Raw genomic sequence first — 21,012 nt, 5'->3', positions numbered from 1 at the left:
TGTCCCCTGCATCGGCAGGCGGACTCTCAACGACTGCGCCACCAGGGAAGCCCATTGGGGTGTCATTTTGAGAACATGAGGTGACATGATTTTTAACCCTATTGGGAGCTCTTAACTTCATAATCACATTTATTATACTTATTGATATGCTTGTTCTTCTTTCTGCCATCTTTTATTTTTCTTCCCCTTTTTTAGAATCCTTTCCTGACTTTTGCTATATTAAGGTCTTTGCTCCCTTTTTTTTAAACTCACAGTTTGGAAGTCCTATATCCTGGTATTGAGAAACAGAATATTACCTGTAATAATCCTTCTACTCCCATCCCTCCCATAAGGCCTTTAGAACATTTTTCTCTTCGGCCCTCTGGAAAATTTTAAAGGAATTTACAGTTTTATGGGTTTCCACTTTGAACCACCTTAGGTAAAGCCTGGATTAAATGTTTTCTGCTTGGCAATAGCCTTATTTTAGTGGTACCAAGATACTACTTTACCACAAATTTACATTTGTGGTAAATTTCATAGCTGTAAGATATCACGTATGAATCATGCATTGAATAAGATGTTAAATGTATAAAGCAAAAGTTTTTTTATAGGTGCTTTTGCTGTTGTTAAAGAAAAAAAAAAGTATGTTAGGAACTTGTAGCTTCAGAAAAGAGAAATGGTTCTTACACTTTCCGAACCACAAACTTCTAACTTTGGCTTTTACTAGTAGTCATGCTTGCAGAACAATAAACAAAAGACTCTTTAGACATTGAGTTGCACTGTGAGTTTTATTTGAAAACATTAAAACAGCCTGATGACTCATAATGAATTATAAAACTTTGATAGTTAAATTGTACTGTCATTTATGAGGCTTTTATTCTTCATTATTTTGTAAACCTGAAAGAAACTTTGCATACTTGTGTTTTCTGTTCTCCATTTCAGAGGAAGATTGTGAAGAGAAGGTCTAAAATATTTATAAGTCAAAACCCAACAGAAAAGTGAAATATAGAGAGAACAAAATCTGTACACAGCTGAGCATAGGTGTTTTTAGCTCATGTTTTGGATATGAAAACAATTTAGCTCATGTCACACGAAACAAAAGCAGGTGCAGTAGTAAAGCTCAATCATGAAAACCGCAATCAATTATTTTTAGCATGCCTCTTAATTTTTCTTTCCCCTGGTTTCTTGTCTTCTGTGCCTGAGTCTTGAACAGGTAACCACTTGAGGGGGTGCCGGCGATAAATGGGCCATGGAGGAAGTGTCAGCTGGGTCAGAACAGAGAAAACACATCATTTATGGCCATTAAAAGTTTAAAAGAGCATTATGGATAATGCCTGGTTCCCAAATGACTCCTATGCTAAAGGTAAAAAAAAATGAAACTGACATTCCTATGAAAACTACGTGCCACCACCCAGACAAGATACTGTGAGAACAAGCCTCATTGTTTACACATGGCTTTAAGAGCTAAAAGAAAGGTGAGGAGGGAGCAATATGAAGACCGTAAGGTCTTAAGGTCTAGTTTGACTTTAAGATTACTGCTTGGATCGCCTGCCAAAAGAAATGAGCTTTATGTACCTTAACCTTATCTGATGCTATTTGGCATTTACTTTTCCAGTGATAGCAAGGGAAGGATGAGGTAAACGATGGTGCCAGTTCTCACTACTAGGGCCAACCAAAACAACCCAATTCAGAAAACCTAAGTTGCCACCAACATCCAAGCACCCACAAATTTCTTACCAAACACGAAAAAGCAAATCCCGCCATAACTATATAGACAGTCCACCCGAACTGTTCAGCCACGTACCCGTAGATAAATCCAATTATCTAGAGACAAAGAAAGTATATTAAATACAGTCAAGCTGGGGTGGGGGTGGGGAGAGACGACTATGCAAAACCAATACTTACTGCAGAGAAAAGAATAATTCCCTGAAACATCTGTTCAGCTAGCTTCTGGCCCTTGTAATCCTAGAGGTGAAGGAGAGCAAAGCAGAAATTGGTTCCACCACCGGAGAGGTACATTCCTGCCCTGGCCTCACAGCTTTGGCACAGGGCGATCCCAATATATGGGACTTCCCCAAGAACTTAAGCAAGGAATGACATTTTGGGTTTCCCGGGGGAATTAGAGCAAACTCACGGAACCCGGGCTGGGGTATCCTCGCGGGGGAAGAGAGAAGGGGACCCAGGAGATTCATTTCGGGGAAGAAAGTAGCCATCGGGGTAGGAACCGCGCTGCACCGGGTGGGTCTCGGACAAGGGTTGCGGAGCTGCCAGGCTCGCGAGCGGCGTGTAGGAATCTTGGGGCCGAGGCGGGCAGCGCCCTCACCATTTGCGTGGGCAGGGAACTCAGATACTCCAACATGACTGGCTCAGGAAGCGGGCGGCGGAGCGAAGGCGGCCGGGACTCAGGGACAGTAGGGGCCGGGGTCAGCTCCTGCGTACAGCTCTACTGTTCTGTCGAGCCGAGGGTCGCGATGGCCGCGGCCCCGGAAGCGGATGTCTCCCACAAACCCGGTCGGCCCGAGGCCCCTCCCCGTGCCCTCGCTAGGCGACCCGCGCTTTCGGAGCTGGCTGTAGGCCGGCGCCCTCTCTGCAAAGGCCGAGATGCTGACGGTGGCGGCCGAGCCGAGGCATCACGCGCCCGTGAAGGGTTCGCCGTCAGTGCTGTTGGGTGCCGAGGGCCGCGGTCCAGGTCCCCCAAACTGTACTTGGCTGTGCCTTCGCGGCTTAACGGCGGCCTGCGCGCGCCCCGTCTCCATGGCGACGGACATTTCTCGGCGAGGACCCCAGCGGTGGGGCTGCCCGGCGGCGCCTGCTCTGCGCGACGGTCTTGCGGACCGAGCGGCTAACGGCGGGGGGCTGCGGGACTGCGCGGCGGCCGCGGAGCTAGCGGGCAGGCGGGCTCGGTCCGGAGTGTAGGGGACGCGGGCGGCCCGGCAGCGGGCTGGGCCCTGGGGCCTGCGGTGGGGACGCTGAGCTGGCGGGGCGGGCCGGGGCGTGGGCAGCGGCCCCTCCTCCTCGGGCTGCAGGTAAGGGAGGCCGTGGGGAGCGTCCGAGGGAAACGGCTGGCCTCGGGGCCGCGGGGTGGGGGGAACCCCTGGAGCGTCACCCATTGCGAAACACCCCTAAACGTTATTGACCCCCAGAATTTAGAGGGGAGTACCCCAGAACGCATCATCCAGAGAAAGGGAATGCCCTCGGAGAAGGACGGGTCCTGGCCCGCCCCTTCGCACGAGTTGGAGAGAGTTCCCACCCGGGGAGTCTCCAGTTTGTCCCTCCAGGCTGCTTGGCGGCTTCACTGGCGTCCTCACAGACTCAGGCCTCCCGAAAGAGGCCAGCAAAGGTTTCGCACTGCCTCTCGAGGCAGGCGTCTATCTCAGAAGCTTAGGCCCTGCCCCGTTACTCTGAGCAAGGTGGAAGACTCACGTTCCGGAGAGAAACTGTTCTGGGAAACCTGAGCCTGTGGGTCCCAACTGGCTGTCTGGCCTCTGTGCTGTGTTGCGCCTCAGGGTCACAGGCGGTGGGATTCTAGGCACTCCAGGGCAGGCGGTGTGCGGCTGCCGACCTCATGCAGTAAGCAAACATTCCCGGCAGCTTTTTTTGTGCCATGAATTGGGCCAAGGACATGGCCGTGACCAACACCAGGTCCTTGCCTTCCTAGAGCCCAGAGTGTGTCAAAGGAGACAGCCACGTAACCCCACGAATATAAGCCGGATTTACTCTGGGGTAGCGAAGCCTGGGAGATGTGAGAGCTCAGGGGAGATGCAGCTGAATGTGAGGTTTGGGGGAGGCTCCCCAGACTCCTGAAAGCCAAATAGGAGCTAGGCAGAGAAGAGGTAGAGAAAGTGGATGTATATCCTTAGTGCCTTTTCCACCTTTCAGTCTGGCAGAGACTAAACAGACTTTCCCTCGTATGCAGAAATAGATGTATCCCTCTGTGTTATCCCTCTTTAAATGCACTTCACAGGGTGGCAGTTGCTGCAGAGCCTTTATGGTATTTGAGCTATAAAGATAATCATGGGAAAAGGAGATTGCGTGTCAGGTTCAATTTCAGAGACATCTCCATTGGAATCCATGTCTTTCCTTGTGTTTGAATTTGTTTTCATGATTATTATCAAAGATCGTGTTCCCTTTCAGAGCTGAGAACCAGCCTTGCTCCTGGATTAACAAGACCATTCAACAAATATCACATACCTATTACCATTTACCAGACATGGTTTTAGATGGCAAGGATACACGAATAAACACTTTTCACTGGGGTCACTGTTTTCTTAGAGCAGGGAAGACACAAAGAAATCAAATAAATGAGATAATTTCATAATTGAAGAGGGGGAGCAGTGAACTTTCTTGATGGCCTCTGAGGGGATGGGTAAGAGGACAGAAAGATGACCTTGGTCTTTTGTGACCTCGACAAAGCCACTTTGAATGGAGAAGTAGGGCCAGAAGTCTGGTTGAAGTAGGATAGAGGACAAGAGGAGAGAAAGTGGAGCTGGGAACTTCAAATCCTTTCAAGCTTTTAGAGTGAGAGTGAACAGAGAAATGGGTCTGTGGGTCTGCTGGGATATGGGAAGTGGTGTCTTTTTTATTTTTATTTTTTAATTAACTGGAAGATACCAGAGCATGATAATGCTGCTAAGTGTGTGATCCAGCAGAGAGGGAAAGAGTTTGCTGATGCTGCACCAAGGAAACAATTATAGGATAGGTTGCAGAGCATGAGTGGAATGGCCTTCCTTGGGAATATATAGCAGTAGAAAGAAAAGCAGAAAAGGCTACTGAGATGTGGGTACTATTGCAGGTAGCTAGCAAGTTAAAAACATAACGTGTTCTTGCCCCGTAAGGTTTCTTCACCCATATTTTTGGGAATGCCTGCTATGTGTGTGTATTGTGAATGATTTGGGAATGTGAAGGTCTTGTAATTTATAGACAAAATGCTACTTTTCATAGTGAACAATTGAATATTACTGATCAAATTGTACACAGTTGTGTACTCTTGCAAAAATACAGCCAATATTGCACATCTGGGATGTACATACAGTTTTGTTTTGAGAATTCTTTCTAACCAGATCAGTGAATTCCATTACCAGGAATTGCACCAGGAAAGGAAATATGGATCAGACACACTCCATAATAATCGGCATTTTGCATGTAGATAACTGTGGAAGAGTTTTAGGAGTAGGTGGTTTCTGCCATGTGAATCTACTTAAGTACATCAAATAGCTGCTGGGATTGTGTTTTTCTTCTGTCTAGGTAGCTACAATAGCACAAATACTTGTGCCTCTCAATTAACATACCACCTGTAAGTAATTGTTAGTGGACATTGTTGAGCTAAACCATTGGCCCTTATACCATTAACTAAATGAGATTTATTAAAGTGAGATAGTTTTCTCCAGTCTTGGTGGAAGTTGGCTCCAAGCAGGCAGATGTTAGAACTCTGTCTGAGCAGCCCCCAGTCTGCCACCTTCTATAGGTAAGGCTCAGTCCTCAAGAGGAGATAGAGACACATGGCTCAGGGTATATAACGATTTGTAGTCTTTAGAGAGTAAACTTGTTGGTATAATATACTTTACATATACTGTTCTAGAAAGAAATGAGAGTGAGCGAGAAAGAATGTGTGTTTATTTTAGATTGTTCTTTGGGAGTCTGAATTATGTTCTCCCAAATTTGTAATCTGGCCTGTGATCCCAGTTTTTTAAACAGCACTTCAATATATTTCTCTTCTTTTCAAAGGCCTTGAGAAATCAAGTGCCTGATAGGCACGCACTTCATTTAAGATGAAATTAATTCAAACTAACTTTGATTTTAGAAATATGCTATATTTGAAAGTACTTTGTAAAATTAATAGCCTTTATGTAAGTGTTAGGTACTCCCATGGGGGAAGATGAAGTAGAAAAGGGTAAAGTTCTCAAATGTAGGATCACAATATCCAGGTTGTATAAAATGTTTTTAATGAAACATTACCCAGAGATTGTTGTAGAAACCTAATAGTTTAATTTAGCCCCACTTACAGTCTTGTTTCCATTGAATTATTTGTTTTGAAAAAGTGAAGGCTTCAGATGAGCTGGGGAGCACAAACCACCGGCGGAGTGACAGTATTAGACACCACTTTCATAAGAGATGGGTAGTTAACCAACAGAGAGGAAGCCCCCAGAAAAAGCTAATTTTTTCTTTTAGCAGACTTTTAATTTTTGAGACTAGAGCTCTAAACTTTTGATAGCAAGATTGGATTTTGTGAATTTTTGTAATTCTGTTTCCCTGCTATAGGTTTTTTTTTCTTTTTTATAAGTTTATTTTTGGCTACGTTCGGTCTTTGTTGCTGCGCGCGGTCTTTCTCTAGTTGCCGCGAGTGGGGGTTACTCTTTGTTGCGGTGTGCGGACTTCTCATTGCGGTGGCTTCTCTTGTCGCGGAGCACGGGCTCTAGGTGTGCGGTCTTCAGTAGTTGTGGCTCGCTGGCTCTAGCGCGCAGGCTCAGTAGTTGCGGCGCACAGGCTTAGTTGCTCAGCGGCATGTGGGATCTTCCTGGACCAGGGCTCAAACCTGTGTCCACTGCATTGGCAGGCAGATTCTTAACCACTGCGCCACCAGGGAAGTCCCTCTGCTATAGTTTTAAATGAATTTGGGAACTGTTCTTTTTTCTCTTTTCTTTAATTCCAGTTAAAGATGAATGGAATACATCTTGGAACAGGGATGTTTGTACCAACGAGGCTGACCTTGGTTTACTGGATCATAGACAACTGAAGTCCATGTCTAATTAGGAATTTTAAGTAGAAATTCATTCAGAAAACATTTCCATAGTGGTTAGACTCCAGGTATTCCTCCTGGTAGAATTTCTTTTGCTTTTCATCTAGTGGCATATGGTATACAAGGCTATAAGTTACTGGACGTATTTTATTATTATGACTACCATAAAAAATTCAGATCCCAAATTGGGTCCTTGGAAACTGTTAATTCAAAACGAGTTTCTTGCAGAAAATACCATATGCATTTCTTGTTTCTACCTGAATAAAAGTGTGTAGGTGGGACTTCTCTGGTGGCACAGTGGTTAAGAATCACCTGCCAATTCAGGGGACCCAGTTCGAGCCCTGGTCCAGGAAGAATCCCCATGCTGCAGAGCAACTAAGCCTGTGCACTGAAACTACTGAGCCTGCACTCTAAAGCCCGCGTGCCTAGAGCCCATGCTCTGCAACAAGACAAGCCACTGCAATGAGAAGCCTGCGCAGCGCAACGAAGAGTAGCCCGGCTCACCACAGCTAGAGAAAGCCCGCATGCAACCAGAAAAAAAAAAAAAAAGCATGTATGCATTTTGATGGACATTCTAATGTACCTACTGACTTTGGGGGCTTGTTTTTGTTTTGTAGGGTTAATAACTAATATTTATATAAGACAGAAGAAAAAGATGTCGTTCCGTAAAGGTATGTCCTTTCTACAGTTCTATTGTTTTATACCAGGTCAAAAGGTGAAGAGATGTAACATGGGCATTCTCCTCTGTTTCAGTAAACATTATCATCCTGGTCCTGGCTGTTGCTCTCTTCTTACTGGTTTTACACCATAACTTCCTCGGCCTGAGCAGTTTGCTGAGGAACGAGGTTTCAGGTATGGGAACCCTGACTAATGCCTTGGCATGTGTTGAGGACCTGGAATTCCCTGTGTCCCACATTCTGAGTTACATCACTAGATTCAAGGAAAAGGCGGCTTTCTTCTTGGCCTTATAGAAGTACTAAAGACTTTCAGAAAGGCAGGTGGCACTCATTGTGCTATTGCAGCCTGTCCCCTTCTCCTTGCCGGGCAGTTGTTTGCTGAGGGTTTGATCTCACAGAAGATTCCTTTTTACCAAATCAGAGGCCTTGGAGAAAGCCACTGTGGGCTGTTATCTACAGACATTTCAGTAGGGCAGGGCTTCAGAATGTGGGGACAGGTGAGTGTTGCTCGTGTTTGATGCCTCCTCTGTTCACTAGAGTGTCGGTCTGGTTACTTTCCTTTACCTGTTACTCTGCTTTAACACATGAAACCATATCAGCAGGTCTTTAGTAGTAAAACAAAACCACAAAGCCTTGTCACCTGATTTAAAAGACCACTATTGTATAATTCCGCTGCCAGTTATTTTAGATTAGTTGTTTATACTGCTTTGCCTTGGTATTGAGGGATGTTTGAGGCTTCAGAGTGTTTGTCAAAAATCATTTTTGGATTGTCACCCACTGTACTTCACCAGAGCAAGAAAAGACTAATAGCTTTTCCTTAACTTTCACTGAGTGCTCTGATAGCATGTTTTTATAATAGTGTATATATGTGTGTGTGTTTTTATATATACATACATATTTGCATAAAGTAATGCATGCTTCTGGTGGGAACATATGTAAAAAAGAAAATAGCATTCAAGCTCCATGAGGACAGTTGTGGCTGGTACATAGGAGGTGCTTCTAAATATTCATTGAATAAATGATTTCACTGCCTAGAGATAATTAAAATTTTGTGTTAGTACCTTCCAGGTTTTTTTTCTCTGTATTTTTTTCTATACAGTTGAGATTATACTATATATAAACTACACATGACACGGTTTTTCACATAATTATATCCTAAGTACGTCACCATGACAAAACTCTTCATATGTAAATTTAATGTCACATAGTTTACTTTTTGCCATAGGAAAAAGTCTTTTGGTACAATGACTTTCAGATTTTTTTTATGGCAACCCCACAATAATGAATGTGTTACATACAGCAGACACATACATGTATTTATTGTCTATCTGCCCTACACAATGGTAAAGATTTGACCATCTTATTCATGGCTGTAACCCTGGTGCCTAGATATTGCTTGGCACATAGTAGGCATTCAGTGTTCAATGCATGATGAATGAGTAAATGAACAAACTTATTATAAAAAGCAAGGTTTACAAAACAATACTTGCATTTGCTGTATGTGATGCATTCTGATATTTTCTAAGTCACTGTTCTATTCCAATTCAGGAACTGTTTTCTTACTCATGTTCTGATTGCGATCCACTTATATTGATTTCATGCCTACTTGTGGGATACAATTCACAGTTTGAAAAACAACTGTTTTTTAGTCTGTTTCTAGGTTTTTCACAATTGTAAATAAAATTGTGACTTTTGGTTACCTCTCAGATGTCCTTAAGAGACACAAGGGGAATTATTGGGTCAAAGGCCATGTACCTGTTTAAGGCTCTTGATACAAATTGCCCAAATACAGTCTAAAAAGATTGTTATATTCCTACCAGTAATGTATCAGAATTGTCTGCCTGTTTTTTTAAAAATGCTTTTCCAAAGGCCTGGTTACATATAGGAAAAACACAATTTCTGGGCTATATGCTTCACATTACAATGAGGCAGAATGAGGTGTAAGTATCATAATTCTCAGGTTACCTCTTTTCATGTCTTGGGCTCTGTATCAAAGGCTCTTGAGATTGTGTTTGTATCACAGTACCTTCTCTGTGTGTGTTCTTTGCAGATTCAGGAATTGTGGGGCTTCAGCCTGTAGACTTTGTCCCAAATGCTCCCCAGCATGCGGTAGATGGGAGACAAGAGGAGATTCCTGTGGTCATTGCTGCATCTGAAGATAGGCTTGGGGGGGCCATTGCAGCCATAAACAGTATTCAGCACAACACTCGCTCCAGTGTGATTTTCTACATTGTTACACTCAACGGTACAGGAGACCATCTCCGGTGAGCTCGGCTTCCCTGATGATTCTGCTTCTAAGGGATGCTCTAAGAGCAGGCCAGCTGCCAATCCAGTAATGTTTTTCAATGTTTACATTTTTCCTATATAATTATACCACATGTAAACTGCATTGTTCTTCCATGTGATTGTACCATAAACATGTCTCCATGATAGCAAAAACATGTAAGAAAACTGTGCCAAGATGTAAATCAACTGCGTTACTATGCATAGTTAAGTGGATTTTTTTTTGGTAATAAGACTTTCTCAATGAAGGAAGTAAGGTGTTGATTTACATTCTCTTACAAGTTCCTTATTTCAAGAACATGCTCTTGAGTAGTTCTGGTCTAGAGTGGGAAGGGACATGGGAGCAATGGCAAGGTAGTATGGTGAAGTGAGCATAGACACTGATCCAAATTTTAGCCCATAGTGGGGAACATTACCTAACTCTTTGGAACCCATTTACTCATCTGTAAGTACGGGGTACAAATATCCAGATTAGAGGATTGTTGTGTCAAGTAAATGAAAAAATATATGAAAACACCTACGACATAATAATCGCTCAGCAAATGATCCTTACTATTGTAACTTGTGATTAATAGAAACTCAATCTAATGGATGTCTTAACTGTGTTTTGAAAGATGCTTTGAATTAAGATTTAAAGTTTATTCCAAGAAACATTTTATCTAACAGGTTAATAGTGGTCAAAGTTCTAAAACATATCTGTTCTTGTGCCTTTCTCCATGGTTGTTCATCAGTTGTTACGAATTATTTTTCCATATTTTAAAAACTCAAGAAATCATCTAAAACAATGTAGAAAGAAATATTGCATTAAAATAGACTACAGAAATAACATTATATCCACAAAACGCTGATGAGAAATGGGCCTAGGAAAAATGTGCAACACCTCTTTAGGGAATACTGACTTTTCTTACAGGCAGTACCTTAGACTCAGGTAGAAATCACTCAGCCAACACAGTGAATAATGAGTGTGTAGATTAACAGACTGATTTACCAGCTTTGTTGATAACTTAGCTTTCACTACCATCATACTTTGACTCATTTTCTTCACTGATGTATTTGGAGGGACAAATGTTAAATGATCCATGTGGTGAAAGGATCTTCTCAATTCCATAATGAATTTTTTTTACAGCAGTTTTAGTGTCAGAAGAGTGATCAAAAGTATGAGCCTTTGGGTGCACTATCACCATGGAATCTTGGTTCAGGAAGGGTCTTTAGTGGGTAAATTCACTGCAGATGAGGAAACCAAAGCTCAGAGGTGAAGGGGCTTGAAGACACCTATTTTGTCCTCAGGATTTCTCTTGCATTATGGTCTTATTGGAAAGCAGAGATATGGCTGTGGTTTGGGACATGATTACTTAAAACTGATATTTAGTGGTTTATTTTCATCAGGTCCTGGCTCAGCAGCAGTACCCTGAAAAGCATCAGGTACAAAATTGTGAATTTTGACACTAAACTTTTGGAAGGGAAAGTAAAGGAGGATCCTGACCAGGGGGATTCCATGAAACCAGTGAGTTCCATGCATCCTTGTTTGTACTTGGTAGTATTATGAAACGATTGGAATACCTGGGTAACTGTGGGTACAGTACTAGTACTTCCCTGGGGACCAAACCTGGAAGTTCAGAGACTTTTGGCTGTCTTCTCCTGCATGGATACTGAGAGCATTCTGGGAGTTTCTAATAAACAAAAGCACAGCCACTGACAAATCTTGTGCCAATGCCTCTTTCCTTTTCCAGTTAACCTTTGCAAGGTTCTACTTGCCAATACTGGTCCCCAGCGCAAAGAAGGCCATATATATGGACGATGATGTAATTGTACAAGGTACTAAAGAATGTCACCATCAGTGCTGCTCTCTGTCCAGTGTGGGCGATAGTGGTTGTCTTATTTATGATATCCTATAAAAGGCCATCCTAAGTGGGAGGAATAGGGAATCTTGGGGCAACTTCCAGTGTAAATCTTACCCTTATCTGTTTCAGGTGATATTCTTGCCCTGTACAATACACCACTGAAGCCAGGACATGCAGCTGCATTTTCAGAAGATTGTGATTCATCCTCTACTAAAGTAGTCATCCGTGGAGCAGGGAACCAGGTAAATTACTTATTAGACCACGTAAATAGACATTCCACTCTCTATAATTCACGTCAATGGGGAGAGGCAGCAAAATCAGGAAATTCTAAATCTTTAGCTACATTTTACTCACCAATTATTTCATCCCAAAACTCAAGGCTGCTTTCCTAGATTGGTTCACGGATTAGACAACCTAATTCTCCTTGAACATCTGGCTTAATGTTTAGGTTCCTGTTGTCTAGCTTGCAATCCCAAGTGTCACTTTTATTTGCTTTATGTAGAGCCCTTTTTTAATAATCTGAGAAGTCATAAGTAAGCAGAACAGTTATCAAATTACTGTTTGAAGCATTAAACATACTATATATCCCAATTGTGTTTTTAGTACAATTACATTGGATATCTTGACTATAAAAAGGAAAGAATTCGTAAGCTTTCCATGAAAGCCAGCACCTGCTCATTTAACCCTGGAGTTTTTGTTGCAAACTTGACAGAATGGAAAAGACAGAATATAACTAGCCAGCTGGAAAAATGGATGAAACTCAATGTAGAGTAAGTATGTAACTGGCCTAGCTGTGAACACTCTTTTGTTATTTCAACCCTGGTGGTCTTCACTAACAGGAATTAGGATTCTTTACTAACAGCTTTCATTTGTTATCTGTCCCACCAAGAGAAGGGCTGTACAGTAGAACACTGGCTGGCAGCATCACAACACCACCTCTGCTGATCGTATTTTATCGACAGCACTCCACCATCGACCCTATGTGGAATGTTCGCCACCTTGGTAAGTAGATAATTAACCAAGGGCCTAAGCTAATAAAGTGTCTAAAGGGCCACCCTCAGGGATGGAATATATTGTTTCCCTTAAGTTTCCTGCAGTCTTGTGTCTGATTAGTATAGTCATTTGGCTCTTTTTTCCTAAATGTAAGGTTCCAGTGCTGGAAAACGATATTCACCCCAGTTTGTTAAGGCTGCCAAGCTACTCCACTGGAATGGGCACTTTAAGCCATGGGGAAGAACTGCTTCATATACTGATGTCTGGGAAAAATGGTATATTCCAGACCCAACAGGCAAATTCAGCCTAATCCGAAGACATGTGGAGATCTCAAATATAAAGTAAATAAATATGCTATAAGCATTTCTCAGGAAATCCTGGAAGACAGTATGTGTGGGAAGTAACACTTGCTAGGCTTCAATGCCTGTTTGCAGCAACAAAGGGACAAGGGACATTTCAGCTGGGTAAAGAGGACAAACTGCCCCATCTGGCAGTCAGCTTCCCAGACAGACTATAAATATGCCTCCATCTGCCTTACCAAGAGTTTGCTTACTGACGGTGCTGAATGACCAGAGGTGAATGTACTTAGATACGGCTGGTACAGCTAGTTCAACACTGCTGCTTGGTTTTAATTTTGTGACCTGTGGCCGAATCTGTAAATAAAGTAAAACTACATGTTTCAATAAGGTATGTTTTAACTTCTATCCACTCACTGTTTAAGAGATATCTTTTTATAGAATTTAGACACTTTCTAAGTTGCCTGATTTTTTAAAATGAATATATCATTATATACACATTCACAAAATTTACACAGCTTATGTCATACTGTAACAAACTGGTACATCACACGCAGAGAACAGCTTAGCAGTCTGCTCACAATGTTAAAAACCAACAACAAAACACCATTATATAAGGACAAAGTTCTATTATACATAATCTGTACTGAAATCATAAGCATCATCTTCCTCTTCAGTCATTTTATCCAAGATGAAAGATGGTGCAGACTGCTTATCTGTATTGGAAAGAAAAAGGAGGTGTTTAAAAACAAAAATAAAAGCTACTGTACTGCTTTGTTAGAAGATCCCTCCACCCAACTCACCTGATTGAGAGTCCTCAGGCAGTGCCTCGCAGGCCTCTTCTTCAGGGAACATGTCTGAGCTCTTTTCCTGTGGGACAGAGAAACAGTGTTAGTAAGCCCTTGTGTGCTCATTAATCCAATTTAATTACCCAGAAAACGCCTCTGGAGGTACACATTAATGGATGCACAAAATCAAGACTAATGATTGCAAGCCTTTAACTTCTAAATTGTACGAGGCTTTTTAAAGTCATGAGATACTTAATTTCTATTTCTTCCTTCAGCCCCTTCCCCTCTGTTGTACATTGTAATGCTAGAAAACTTACTTCAGCTTAAACAACTCACGCACAACATACTTACATCACCTTCTTCGTCAACACATTCCTGGTCAGTGTTGACATCTTCATAGTCCCCCCGCTCCTCCTGCTTCCGTTCTTTCTGTTTCGGCAATTCTTCAGGTATGTCCTTTTCCTCTATCACTCCATTTGTCAGACCCGATGACTGGAAAAGGATGCTACTGGCTAAACGAGGGCCCCTGATGGCTAGGAAAGGTAAACAGCCCGTGTAAACAGATGAGACCTTTATTGGCCTGTCAGCTTATGAAGACAGTAGTTAAACACAAGCCGTGCTTACCTTGTATGCTGTGTGCATTGTTCTTTTCCAGTTCTTCCAGGTTAAAGCCCCGTTTCATGTCTGTCACAATGCTCTCATTAAAATGTGGAGGAGTCCAGGATGTAGGGGGATGGCAAAAGTAACCTAAGGAGGCACTGGTATTAAAAATAAAGTGTGTCAAAAATCAGTTCCTTTATTCTATGTGGTCATCAAAAAGCCAACAGAAAGAAGCCTTACCCTGTCCACTCAGACCACAGCAGTTTGGCAGCACCTTCTACATTTGGGCTTCCACCTTTTTGGTGCAGTCCTCTTCTCTGAGCAAATGAAGTAAAAAATTCCAGAGAATTCTTGAAGTCTGGGACAGTAAATTTCAGTACTACCTTATTAAAAAAAGAAAAACAAACTGTCATCTATCTGATATAGTATAGATGTTAAAAAAAATGCTTATAATGAAAGACAAGATGGAGCTCAAGGGAACGGGATTCTTTTTACCTGTCGAGCATCAGCATGGGACAGGATGGTGCTAGCAGCCTCCATTGGTTTTACTACCTCAATACTTGCTGGACTTCTCAGAGCGAGTGCAATAGCAGAGTTAAGTGGAGACACGATGAAACTTGGACTATCTATGATTGTGATTTGTTTGTCCAAGGGGACAACCTGCATGTACCTGAAACAAGAAAGATGGTAACTGACAGGCACTGGTTTTCCTAAAGGCCAAGAGACACAAAGAAGCTCAGGGTTGGATTGAACAAACTCAGCACAGTCTGTCAGATCCATTTTATCATCATTTGCTTCATGTTTATCTAAAACCATAACAGCACACCCTCCTCTTCTAAAGACAAAACACTACGTGTTATAGCTTACATACATACTGACCTAAACACATGCTGTTTCCTCTGTAGTATCTCCCCCCTCTTCTACCTGGCAGACTTCTATTCATTTCAAGTTCAGGTTCAAACATCACTTCCTCTAAGGCAGCTTTTCCTTCTATGAATCTATTTGCTCGTCTTTCAGACTAGATTGTGGGCAGCTATTCTAATCAATTCTTCCCAAGCCTAACACTGGCTTAACCCTGTTCCTTTCACTAAATAGAAAGTTGAGTAAATAGAAACAGAAAACTGTCGCCCTTAAAATAAACAAAATCATACTTACCTATAATGAAATATTGCAATTATGGAACTCAATTTACCTTGTAAGTCCCATGGATACACCAACATTGCATATCCGTTCTTGTTTTAAGCTATTGATGATGCTGCTTTTCCCCACATTTGGGAAACCTACAAATGGGAAATCCACAGATACAAAAGGCATTATGTGCTGGTAATTATAAAATCTCCACTCCCTTGTTTTATGCTTGCCTGTTTAGAGCAAGATCAGAGTTGGATCTGAGCGTCTTCACTTCAACACTAAAACTACTCTTAGCATCTTCATTTCTTGCACAGGTAATGAAAAAGCAGGAAAAGATTATTAATTCAAATAAACCAGAATTCTTAGAAGCTAACATTACCTATAGTGCCGAGTTGCACTTACTGAGATAAGACATAAAATATGTTGAACTGAAACTCACCAATTACCCCAACATGAATGGCTTTGCCATAAGTCTCCTGAAAACCTCCAAGAAGCTTCCAAAGGCCTTCTTTTCCAACACAGACTTCACTTTTGAATGGAGCAGCTTTCTTCTTTACCTTCACAAGTTAAAATTCTAAATAATTACTTTAACTACTTCTGACAATCCACCAGACAAAACCCAAGCCATCTGGCTCCAGAGCCCATCTATTAAAATCACCACATTCCATTGCCTTTCAGATTATCCCTGGATGAAATCAGAGTTGGATCTTAAAAGTTTTCATTTTTTAATCAAGATTTTGTACACTCATCATATTTCACCCATCTGAAAGATGAAAGAACCACATTTCCCACCACTAAATTAAGGGTACCTTGATTCTCTTCCCTTTGTCCTTCAGATTTGTTGAGGCTTTGAACACCACTGTTGGCAATTCCTTTGTCAAATAACTTAGCCAGTTCTCCAAATTCTCTTTTGGTACCAAATCTGAAAGGGATTAGGAATAAAACACTGTTCCAATTTGGTCATTTTGTTGAGATAAATTTGCAAAGTCTAGTAAACTATGGATTTCATTCAGGTTTGCCTTTTCCCCGTTTTTTCAAAAGTATCTGAACTAGAAGATGGGGAGAGGGTCAGCTGCCTACCATGCTTCTGGTTAACAGAGTTCAGTATGTACACCTCTGTATTTCTTTAATTCCCCTCTGCATTGCTCATCCTTTCAGGATTAAGTCAACCTCTAGAATATTACCATACTAACCTTAGGGCTATGTTTCCAGAATTTACTATCAGGTAGGAGCCATGTTTACTGACCCCAACTGTAATTTTAGATCCCATCCTTACTTTCTGTTTCACAGGTTTCTGTTTCTGGGTGTTTCTGTCCCTGCTGCTCAAACCCAGATACATAATCATGTCTCATCTAAATAGTGCCACATGTCGACATTGTGCAGGTGTGAAGAATGTGGCACTGTCATCATTTCCTACGTGAAATGTACTACACAGTAAGCTGAGCATAAAAGCTTACACTCTTAAATAAGACAAGGTGGTTAAGTACTGAATAGCGAAAGAACAGTACAAACCAGTTAATTCGCTTCTAGAAAACATCTCCAGGACCTCCCTGGTGGTGCAGTGGTTAAGAATCCGCCTGCCAATGCAGGGGACACGGGTTTGAGCCCTGGTCTGGGAAGATCCCACGTGCCACAGAGCAAGTGAGCTCGTGCACCACAACTACTAAGCCCACGTGCCCCAACTACTGAAGCCCACATGCCTAGAGCCCGTGCTCCGCAACAAGAGAAGCCTGCACACTGCAATGAAGAGCAGCCCCCGCTCGCCGCAACTAGAGAAAGCCCACACACAGCAAAGACCCAACATAACAGTAAATAAATGAATAAATAAGTATAATATAGTAATTAAGGGGAAAAAAAAAATTTCCACCCCACTGCCCAGCACTGTCTTTGGCAATAAGAGCTCATGCATATGCATTGGTTTTGTTGAGGTCAGAGTTGGATCTTATCAGTCTTCAGAGACAATCAAGACTGTTCAGATGTTTTCCTCATACCTCACTAGTGCATATGGAATATAAAGAGCAATGTTTTCGCCTACCTGATTTATTTAATACAAGTACCAGCTTTTTCTGTCCACCCTTGACAATGGCTTCTTCTACCTGGGGACACCGGCAACCAAGAGGATCTCTGGCATCCAACACCTCCAGCACAACATCTGAGGCTTCAATCACCTGTCAAAGCAGAAGCTATCAGAACACCATCCCTTGCTCTGGCACCACCCTCCACATAAGTACACTGGCGTTGTCTACTCTGCAACAGGGTGAGCTCAGAGTTGAATCGCTTAAAAATTTTTTAAATTTATTTATTTATTTTTTTGGCTGCATTGGGTCTTTGTTGCTGCACGTGGGCTCTCTCTAGTTGCAGTGAGCAGGGGCTAGTCTTCATTGCAGTGCACGGGCTTCCCACTGCGGTGGCTTCTCTAGTTGCGGAGCATGGGCTGTAGGCGCACGGGCTTCAGTAGTTGTGGCACACGGGCTCAGTATTTGTGGCTCACGGGCTTAGATGCTCCCTGGCATGTGGGATCTTCCAGGACCAGGGCTCAAACCTGCGTCCCCTGCATTGGCAGGCGATTCCTAACCACTGCGCCACCAGGGAAGCCCCAGAGTTGAATCTCGTATCTTCACTTTGGTGTGAATGATGTTCACATGTTTATTTCTTACATGACAATAAGACATAAGTTTGTTCAGTGGCCTCTGATCAAAGTGGATTTCAAGAGTGGAAACATTCCCAACTATCTAAATGTATAATCTTCCCATTCTGAGTTATGTAGTTTGAAAGACCTTTGTGGCCCTACCAAGAGCTGCTGAGAAACACAGTCAGGGTCTATTCACAGGAGGGAGTGACCTTAGGAAAATAGGTGTTGGGGATGGCAGTGCTACACCAAGACATCCCCTTGACCTCCTTCACTTAGGTTTCAGCAGAGTACTTTAGAGACTCTTACTTTTGTACTGCTCCTCTAAAGTATTTCCTTCTATTTAAAAAGCCACTGTGTCATAATGTTATTTTATCACAAAATGCCACTTCTGTAAATCATGCTTATGGGGAACTGTTCCCAAGCAAAAAAATTAAAACCATAAGAATATTTCCTTCAGTTAAACATATCAGTAAGCCAACTTGCTGAAGAATTCTTCCTGCTCAAGAGAACTCTACTTCCACCTCTACAAGGTTGGTGTCAGGAGAGAAAGAAAAAACAAAATTCTAGTCTTTTAAACCTCATTACCACTTTTAGACACTAACCTAGACTATGATACCTTTTTAAGTTCCTGACAATACAGCCTCTTCGGATTCTGTTTGCTTGACTTGGCTTTCTTAGCTTTGCATTGCCCAAATTCCTAGGTGATAAAGACAAGGGGAAAGGACACAAAATTAGTAGGTCAGTAGATGTAACCTATTTCTCCATTTTTCATGACTGTAATCATTACCTCTTTCACAGGTTCTATGTTACATAGCTCAACAGCAGGGTCAGTTTCAAGTCTTCTTTTCTTGTCCTGTTCTTTCTGCCTGTCAAGTTTCTGCTGCTGTTTCAGTTCTTCAAGCTGTGTTCAAGCCACAAGAGAAATGGGAGAGCCAAAGTGACCTGATATTCTAACTTTACTTTGAAAAAAATACACACACCCACACATCACTTGTTGAACATTTTAGATGCATTTTACCCGCTGTTTCCTTAGCTCAGCTTCCCGAAGAAGAGCCTCCTTAAAAGGAGCATTGTTTGGAACTCCCGGGTCTTTCCTAGGCTTCTTTCGACCCCGTTTTTTAGCCTCTTTCCTCAATTTTCTATGGTGTTCTCGAACCTATCGTAATAAAATTTTATTAGTTAACAAAAATACTAAACAAAATTCATGTGAGTAACCAACCTGGCTGCAGTTTACTTATATCTGTAAAATGACCCAGAAACATAGAACTTTAACTGTAACAATGCAGAGAACACACATGCTTATGTATGAAACAGCAAGAAAAAGTCACCAGGAGATTCTTTTTGCAGCAATTGTTACCATATTGATCAAAATTTAGACTCTTATCACTGAATTACTTCTGATGCTTAAGAGCTTGTGTCATAGTCTATCCAACCTCCATTTCTTGAGGTGAAATCATACCAATATTAATCCAGACCTCTTTGTGGAGAAGGGATGGGGCAGAAATAAGTTTAGCATTATACTTGGTATAACTCTTCCAAGAACAAGACTTACCTTTTTTTGGATTTTATACCGCTTATGGCAGGTCATGCGTTTACTTGCTTTCTTTAACTCTGCAAAGCAACATATCACAAAAGGGTTAATTTATTGTTTTCTTTTTAATTTATTTATTTTTGGCTGCGTTGGGTCCTCATTGCTGCGCATGGGCTTTCTCTAGTTGTGGTGACCGCGGGCTTCTCATTCCGGTGGCTTCTCTTGAGCCACCGGGGAAGCCCTATTTACAGTTTTTTAAAATCCACTTTATCCACAAATGATCAGTTTTAGTTTTTGATGACTGCGCTCTAGGGTCACATCTATGTTTGCGTTAAGTAATTAACTGGCTCTGAAACCTAATTTAAGGATCTTGTGGGGAAGTTCCCTGATGGCACAGTGGTTAAGAATCCGCCTGCCATTTCAGGGGACACGGGTTTGAGCCCTGGTCCGGGAAGATCCCACATGCCGCTGAGCAACTAAGCCCGTGCGCCACAACTGCTGAGCACGCGCTCTAGAGCCCGCGAGCCACAACTACTGAAGCCCGCATGCCTAGAGCCCGTGCTCCGCAACGAGAAGTCACCGCACCGCAATGAAGAGTAGCCCCCACCCGCCACAACTAGAGAAAGCCCGCGCGCAGCAACGAAAACCCAACGCAGCCAAAAATAAAAATAAATGAATTAAAAAAAATTTTGTGGGTGTGTGGTAAAAATAAACAGGGACCACTCAAGTCCCAAAGACTGACTCAACAGATCCGTTGTAGAGCCCAACTTCCTCGCTCCCACTCTTCCCAGATTATACTGGGATAGCACACAGGAGCGTATAAGATCCAAAAATAGAGCCACTTCTTATCAAATAGCACGAATCACAAAGGAGGAGCTAACAGTGGGGTTGAGAGGCGGCTCTCAGATCTCACCAAGGCCGGATCAAACGTGGCCGCACAAGGGAAAACGCTGCGCCTGAAACCTGGCTCAGACACTGACTGGGTCCTCACGAGACTCTGGCCCGACCTTCACCCTTGGGGCCCAGCCTTCTTTCTGCACCACAGGCCCGCGATTCACGTGGAGCCTTCCAACCCCCAGTTCTAGGCGGGATCAGGGCTACGGCCTCCCCGCCGGCCCTCCATTCCCCAGAGACCAAGCCGCAGAGGAGCGCCCTGGTGGGTTCGTCGACCATCAGACACAGAGGCCCCTCCAAGCCCGCCCCCTGACCACACTCACTCGGCCGCTTCATACTGTAAGTCGAAAGGGCTGCGCCCGCTGTTGCAGCAGCGATCACAGCCACAAGCGCCTCCGCAGGCGCCACGTGCGAACAGAGACCATGGGCGAGCGTCACGCACTCACGCTGCCGCCGTAAAGCGCGCCGCCGCCTGCCCGCGTGCGCGCGCACGCAGTGTCGCGCGGAGCCAGGTTCGCTTGGCGGCCGCGGGGCTGGCTTTGCGGCGGCACCGGGAGGGGTGAGGGCGGCGGGTGCTGGGAGCGACGGCAGCGGCCGGAGGAGCAATAGCAGCAGCCGTGGCGGCCACGGG

At 43.1% G+C, this 21,012-nt stretch overlaps 3 protein-coding genes and 3 non-coding genes across 8 annotated transcripts; 1 reads left to right on the top strand and 5 right to left on the bottom strand.

The window, feature by feature from the left end:
- Positions 1–748: 748 nt before the first annotated feature.
- SPCS1 (signal peptidase complex subunit 1) lies at positions 749–3,089 on the bottom strand. The gene is given in 5 exon segments (XM_024746315.1): positions 749–1,244; positions 1,717–1,803; positions 1,885–1,944; positions 2,303–2,805; positions 2,927–3,089. Coding segments are annotated over 5 exon segments (939 nt in total). The 3' UTR covers positions 749–1,118.
- Positions 2,795–13,195, top strand: GLT8D1 (glycosyltransferase 8 domain containing 1). 2 transcript variants are annotated; one of them, XM_024746331.1, is made up of 10 exons: positions 2,795–3,005; positions 7,333–7,386; positions 7,469–7,567; positions 9,443–9,656; positions 11,062–11,179; positions 11,406–11,490; positions 11,646–11,758; positions 12,120–12,286; positions 12,406–12,518; positions 12,664–13,195. In XM_024746331.1, exons 2-10 carry the CDS (start codon positions 7,371–7,373, stop codon positions 12,852–12,854), a joined length of 1,116 nt encoding a protein of 371 aa, XP_024602099.1. In that variant the 5' UTR covers positions 2,795–3,005; positions 7,333–7,370; the 3' UTR covers positions 12,855–13,195. The 2 variants fall into 2 exon arrangements, with proteins under 2 accessions (XP_024602099.1, XP_024602098.1); XM_024746330.1 differs by lacking the exon at positions 2,795–3,005 and having other exon boundaries at positions 7,255–7,386.
- A 114-nt stretch (positions 13,196–13,309) lies between these two features.
- Positions 13,310–20,883, bottom strand: GNL3 (G protein nucleolar 3). 2 transcript variants are annotated; one of them, XM_024746328.1, is made up of 15 exons: positions 20,705–20,883; positions 19,509–19,567; positions 18,975–19,112; positions 18,744–18,857; positions 18,573–18,653; positions 17,360–17,492; positions 16,134–16,246; positions 15,764–15,881; positions 15,386–15,473; positions 14,689–14,863; positions 14,434–14,576; positions 14,218–14,351; positions 13,945–14,126; positions 13,609–13,675; positions 13,310–13,521 (listed from the first exon to the last, which is right to left on the bottom strand). In XM_024746328.1, exons 1-15 carry the CDS (start codon positions 20,715–20,717, stop codon positions 13,436–13,438), a joined length of 1,644 nt encoding a protein of 547 aa, XP_024602096.1. In that variant the 5' UTR covers positions 20,718–20,883; the 3' UTR covers positions 13,310–13,435. The 2 variants fall into 2 exon arrangements, with proteins under 2 accessions (XP_024602096.1, XP_024602097.1); XM_024746329.1 differs by lacking the exon at positions 20,705–20,883 and adding an exon at positions 20,401–20,419.
- Positions 14,920–14,996, bottom strand: LOC112400641 (small nucleolar RNA SNORD69). Its single transcript, XR_003003445.1, has one exon. It is a non-coding gene; the product is annotated as a small nucleolar RNA SNORD69 (small nucleolar RNA).
- LOC112400643 (small nucleolar RNA SNORD19B) lies at positions 16,008–16,089 on the bottom strand. Its single transcript, XR_003003446.1, has one exon. It is a non-coding gene; the product is annotated as a small nucleolar RNA SNORD19B (small nucleolar RNA).
- Positions 17,241–17,318, bottom strand: LOC112400639 (small nucleolar RNA SNORD19). The gene has a single exon (XR_003003444.1). It is a non-coding gene; the product is annotated as a small nucleolar RNA SNORD19 (small nucleolar RNA).
- Positions 20,884–21,012: the final 129 nt, after the last annotated feature.

The sequence above is a fragment of the Neophocaena asiaeorientalis genome, unplaced genomic scaffold (assembly GCF_003031525.2).
Source record: "Neophocaena asiaeorientalis asiaeorientalis breed wild unplaced genomic scaffold, Neophocaena_asiaeorientalis_V1.1 scaffold251, whole genome shotgun sequence".
In the NCBI taxonomy this organism is placed as follows: domain Eukaryota; kingdom Metazoa; phylum Chordata; class Mammalia; order Artiodactyla; family Phocoenidae; genus Neophocaena; species Neophocaena asiaeorientalis.
The sequence above is the reverse complement of the archived record's forward strand: the minus strand, read 5'-3'. Positions and strand labels throughout refer to the sequence as shown.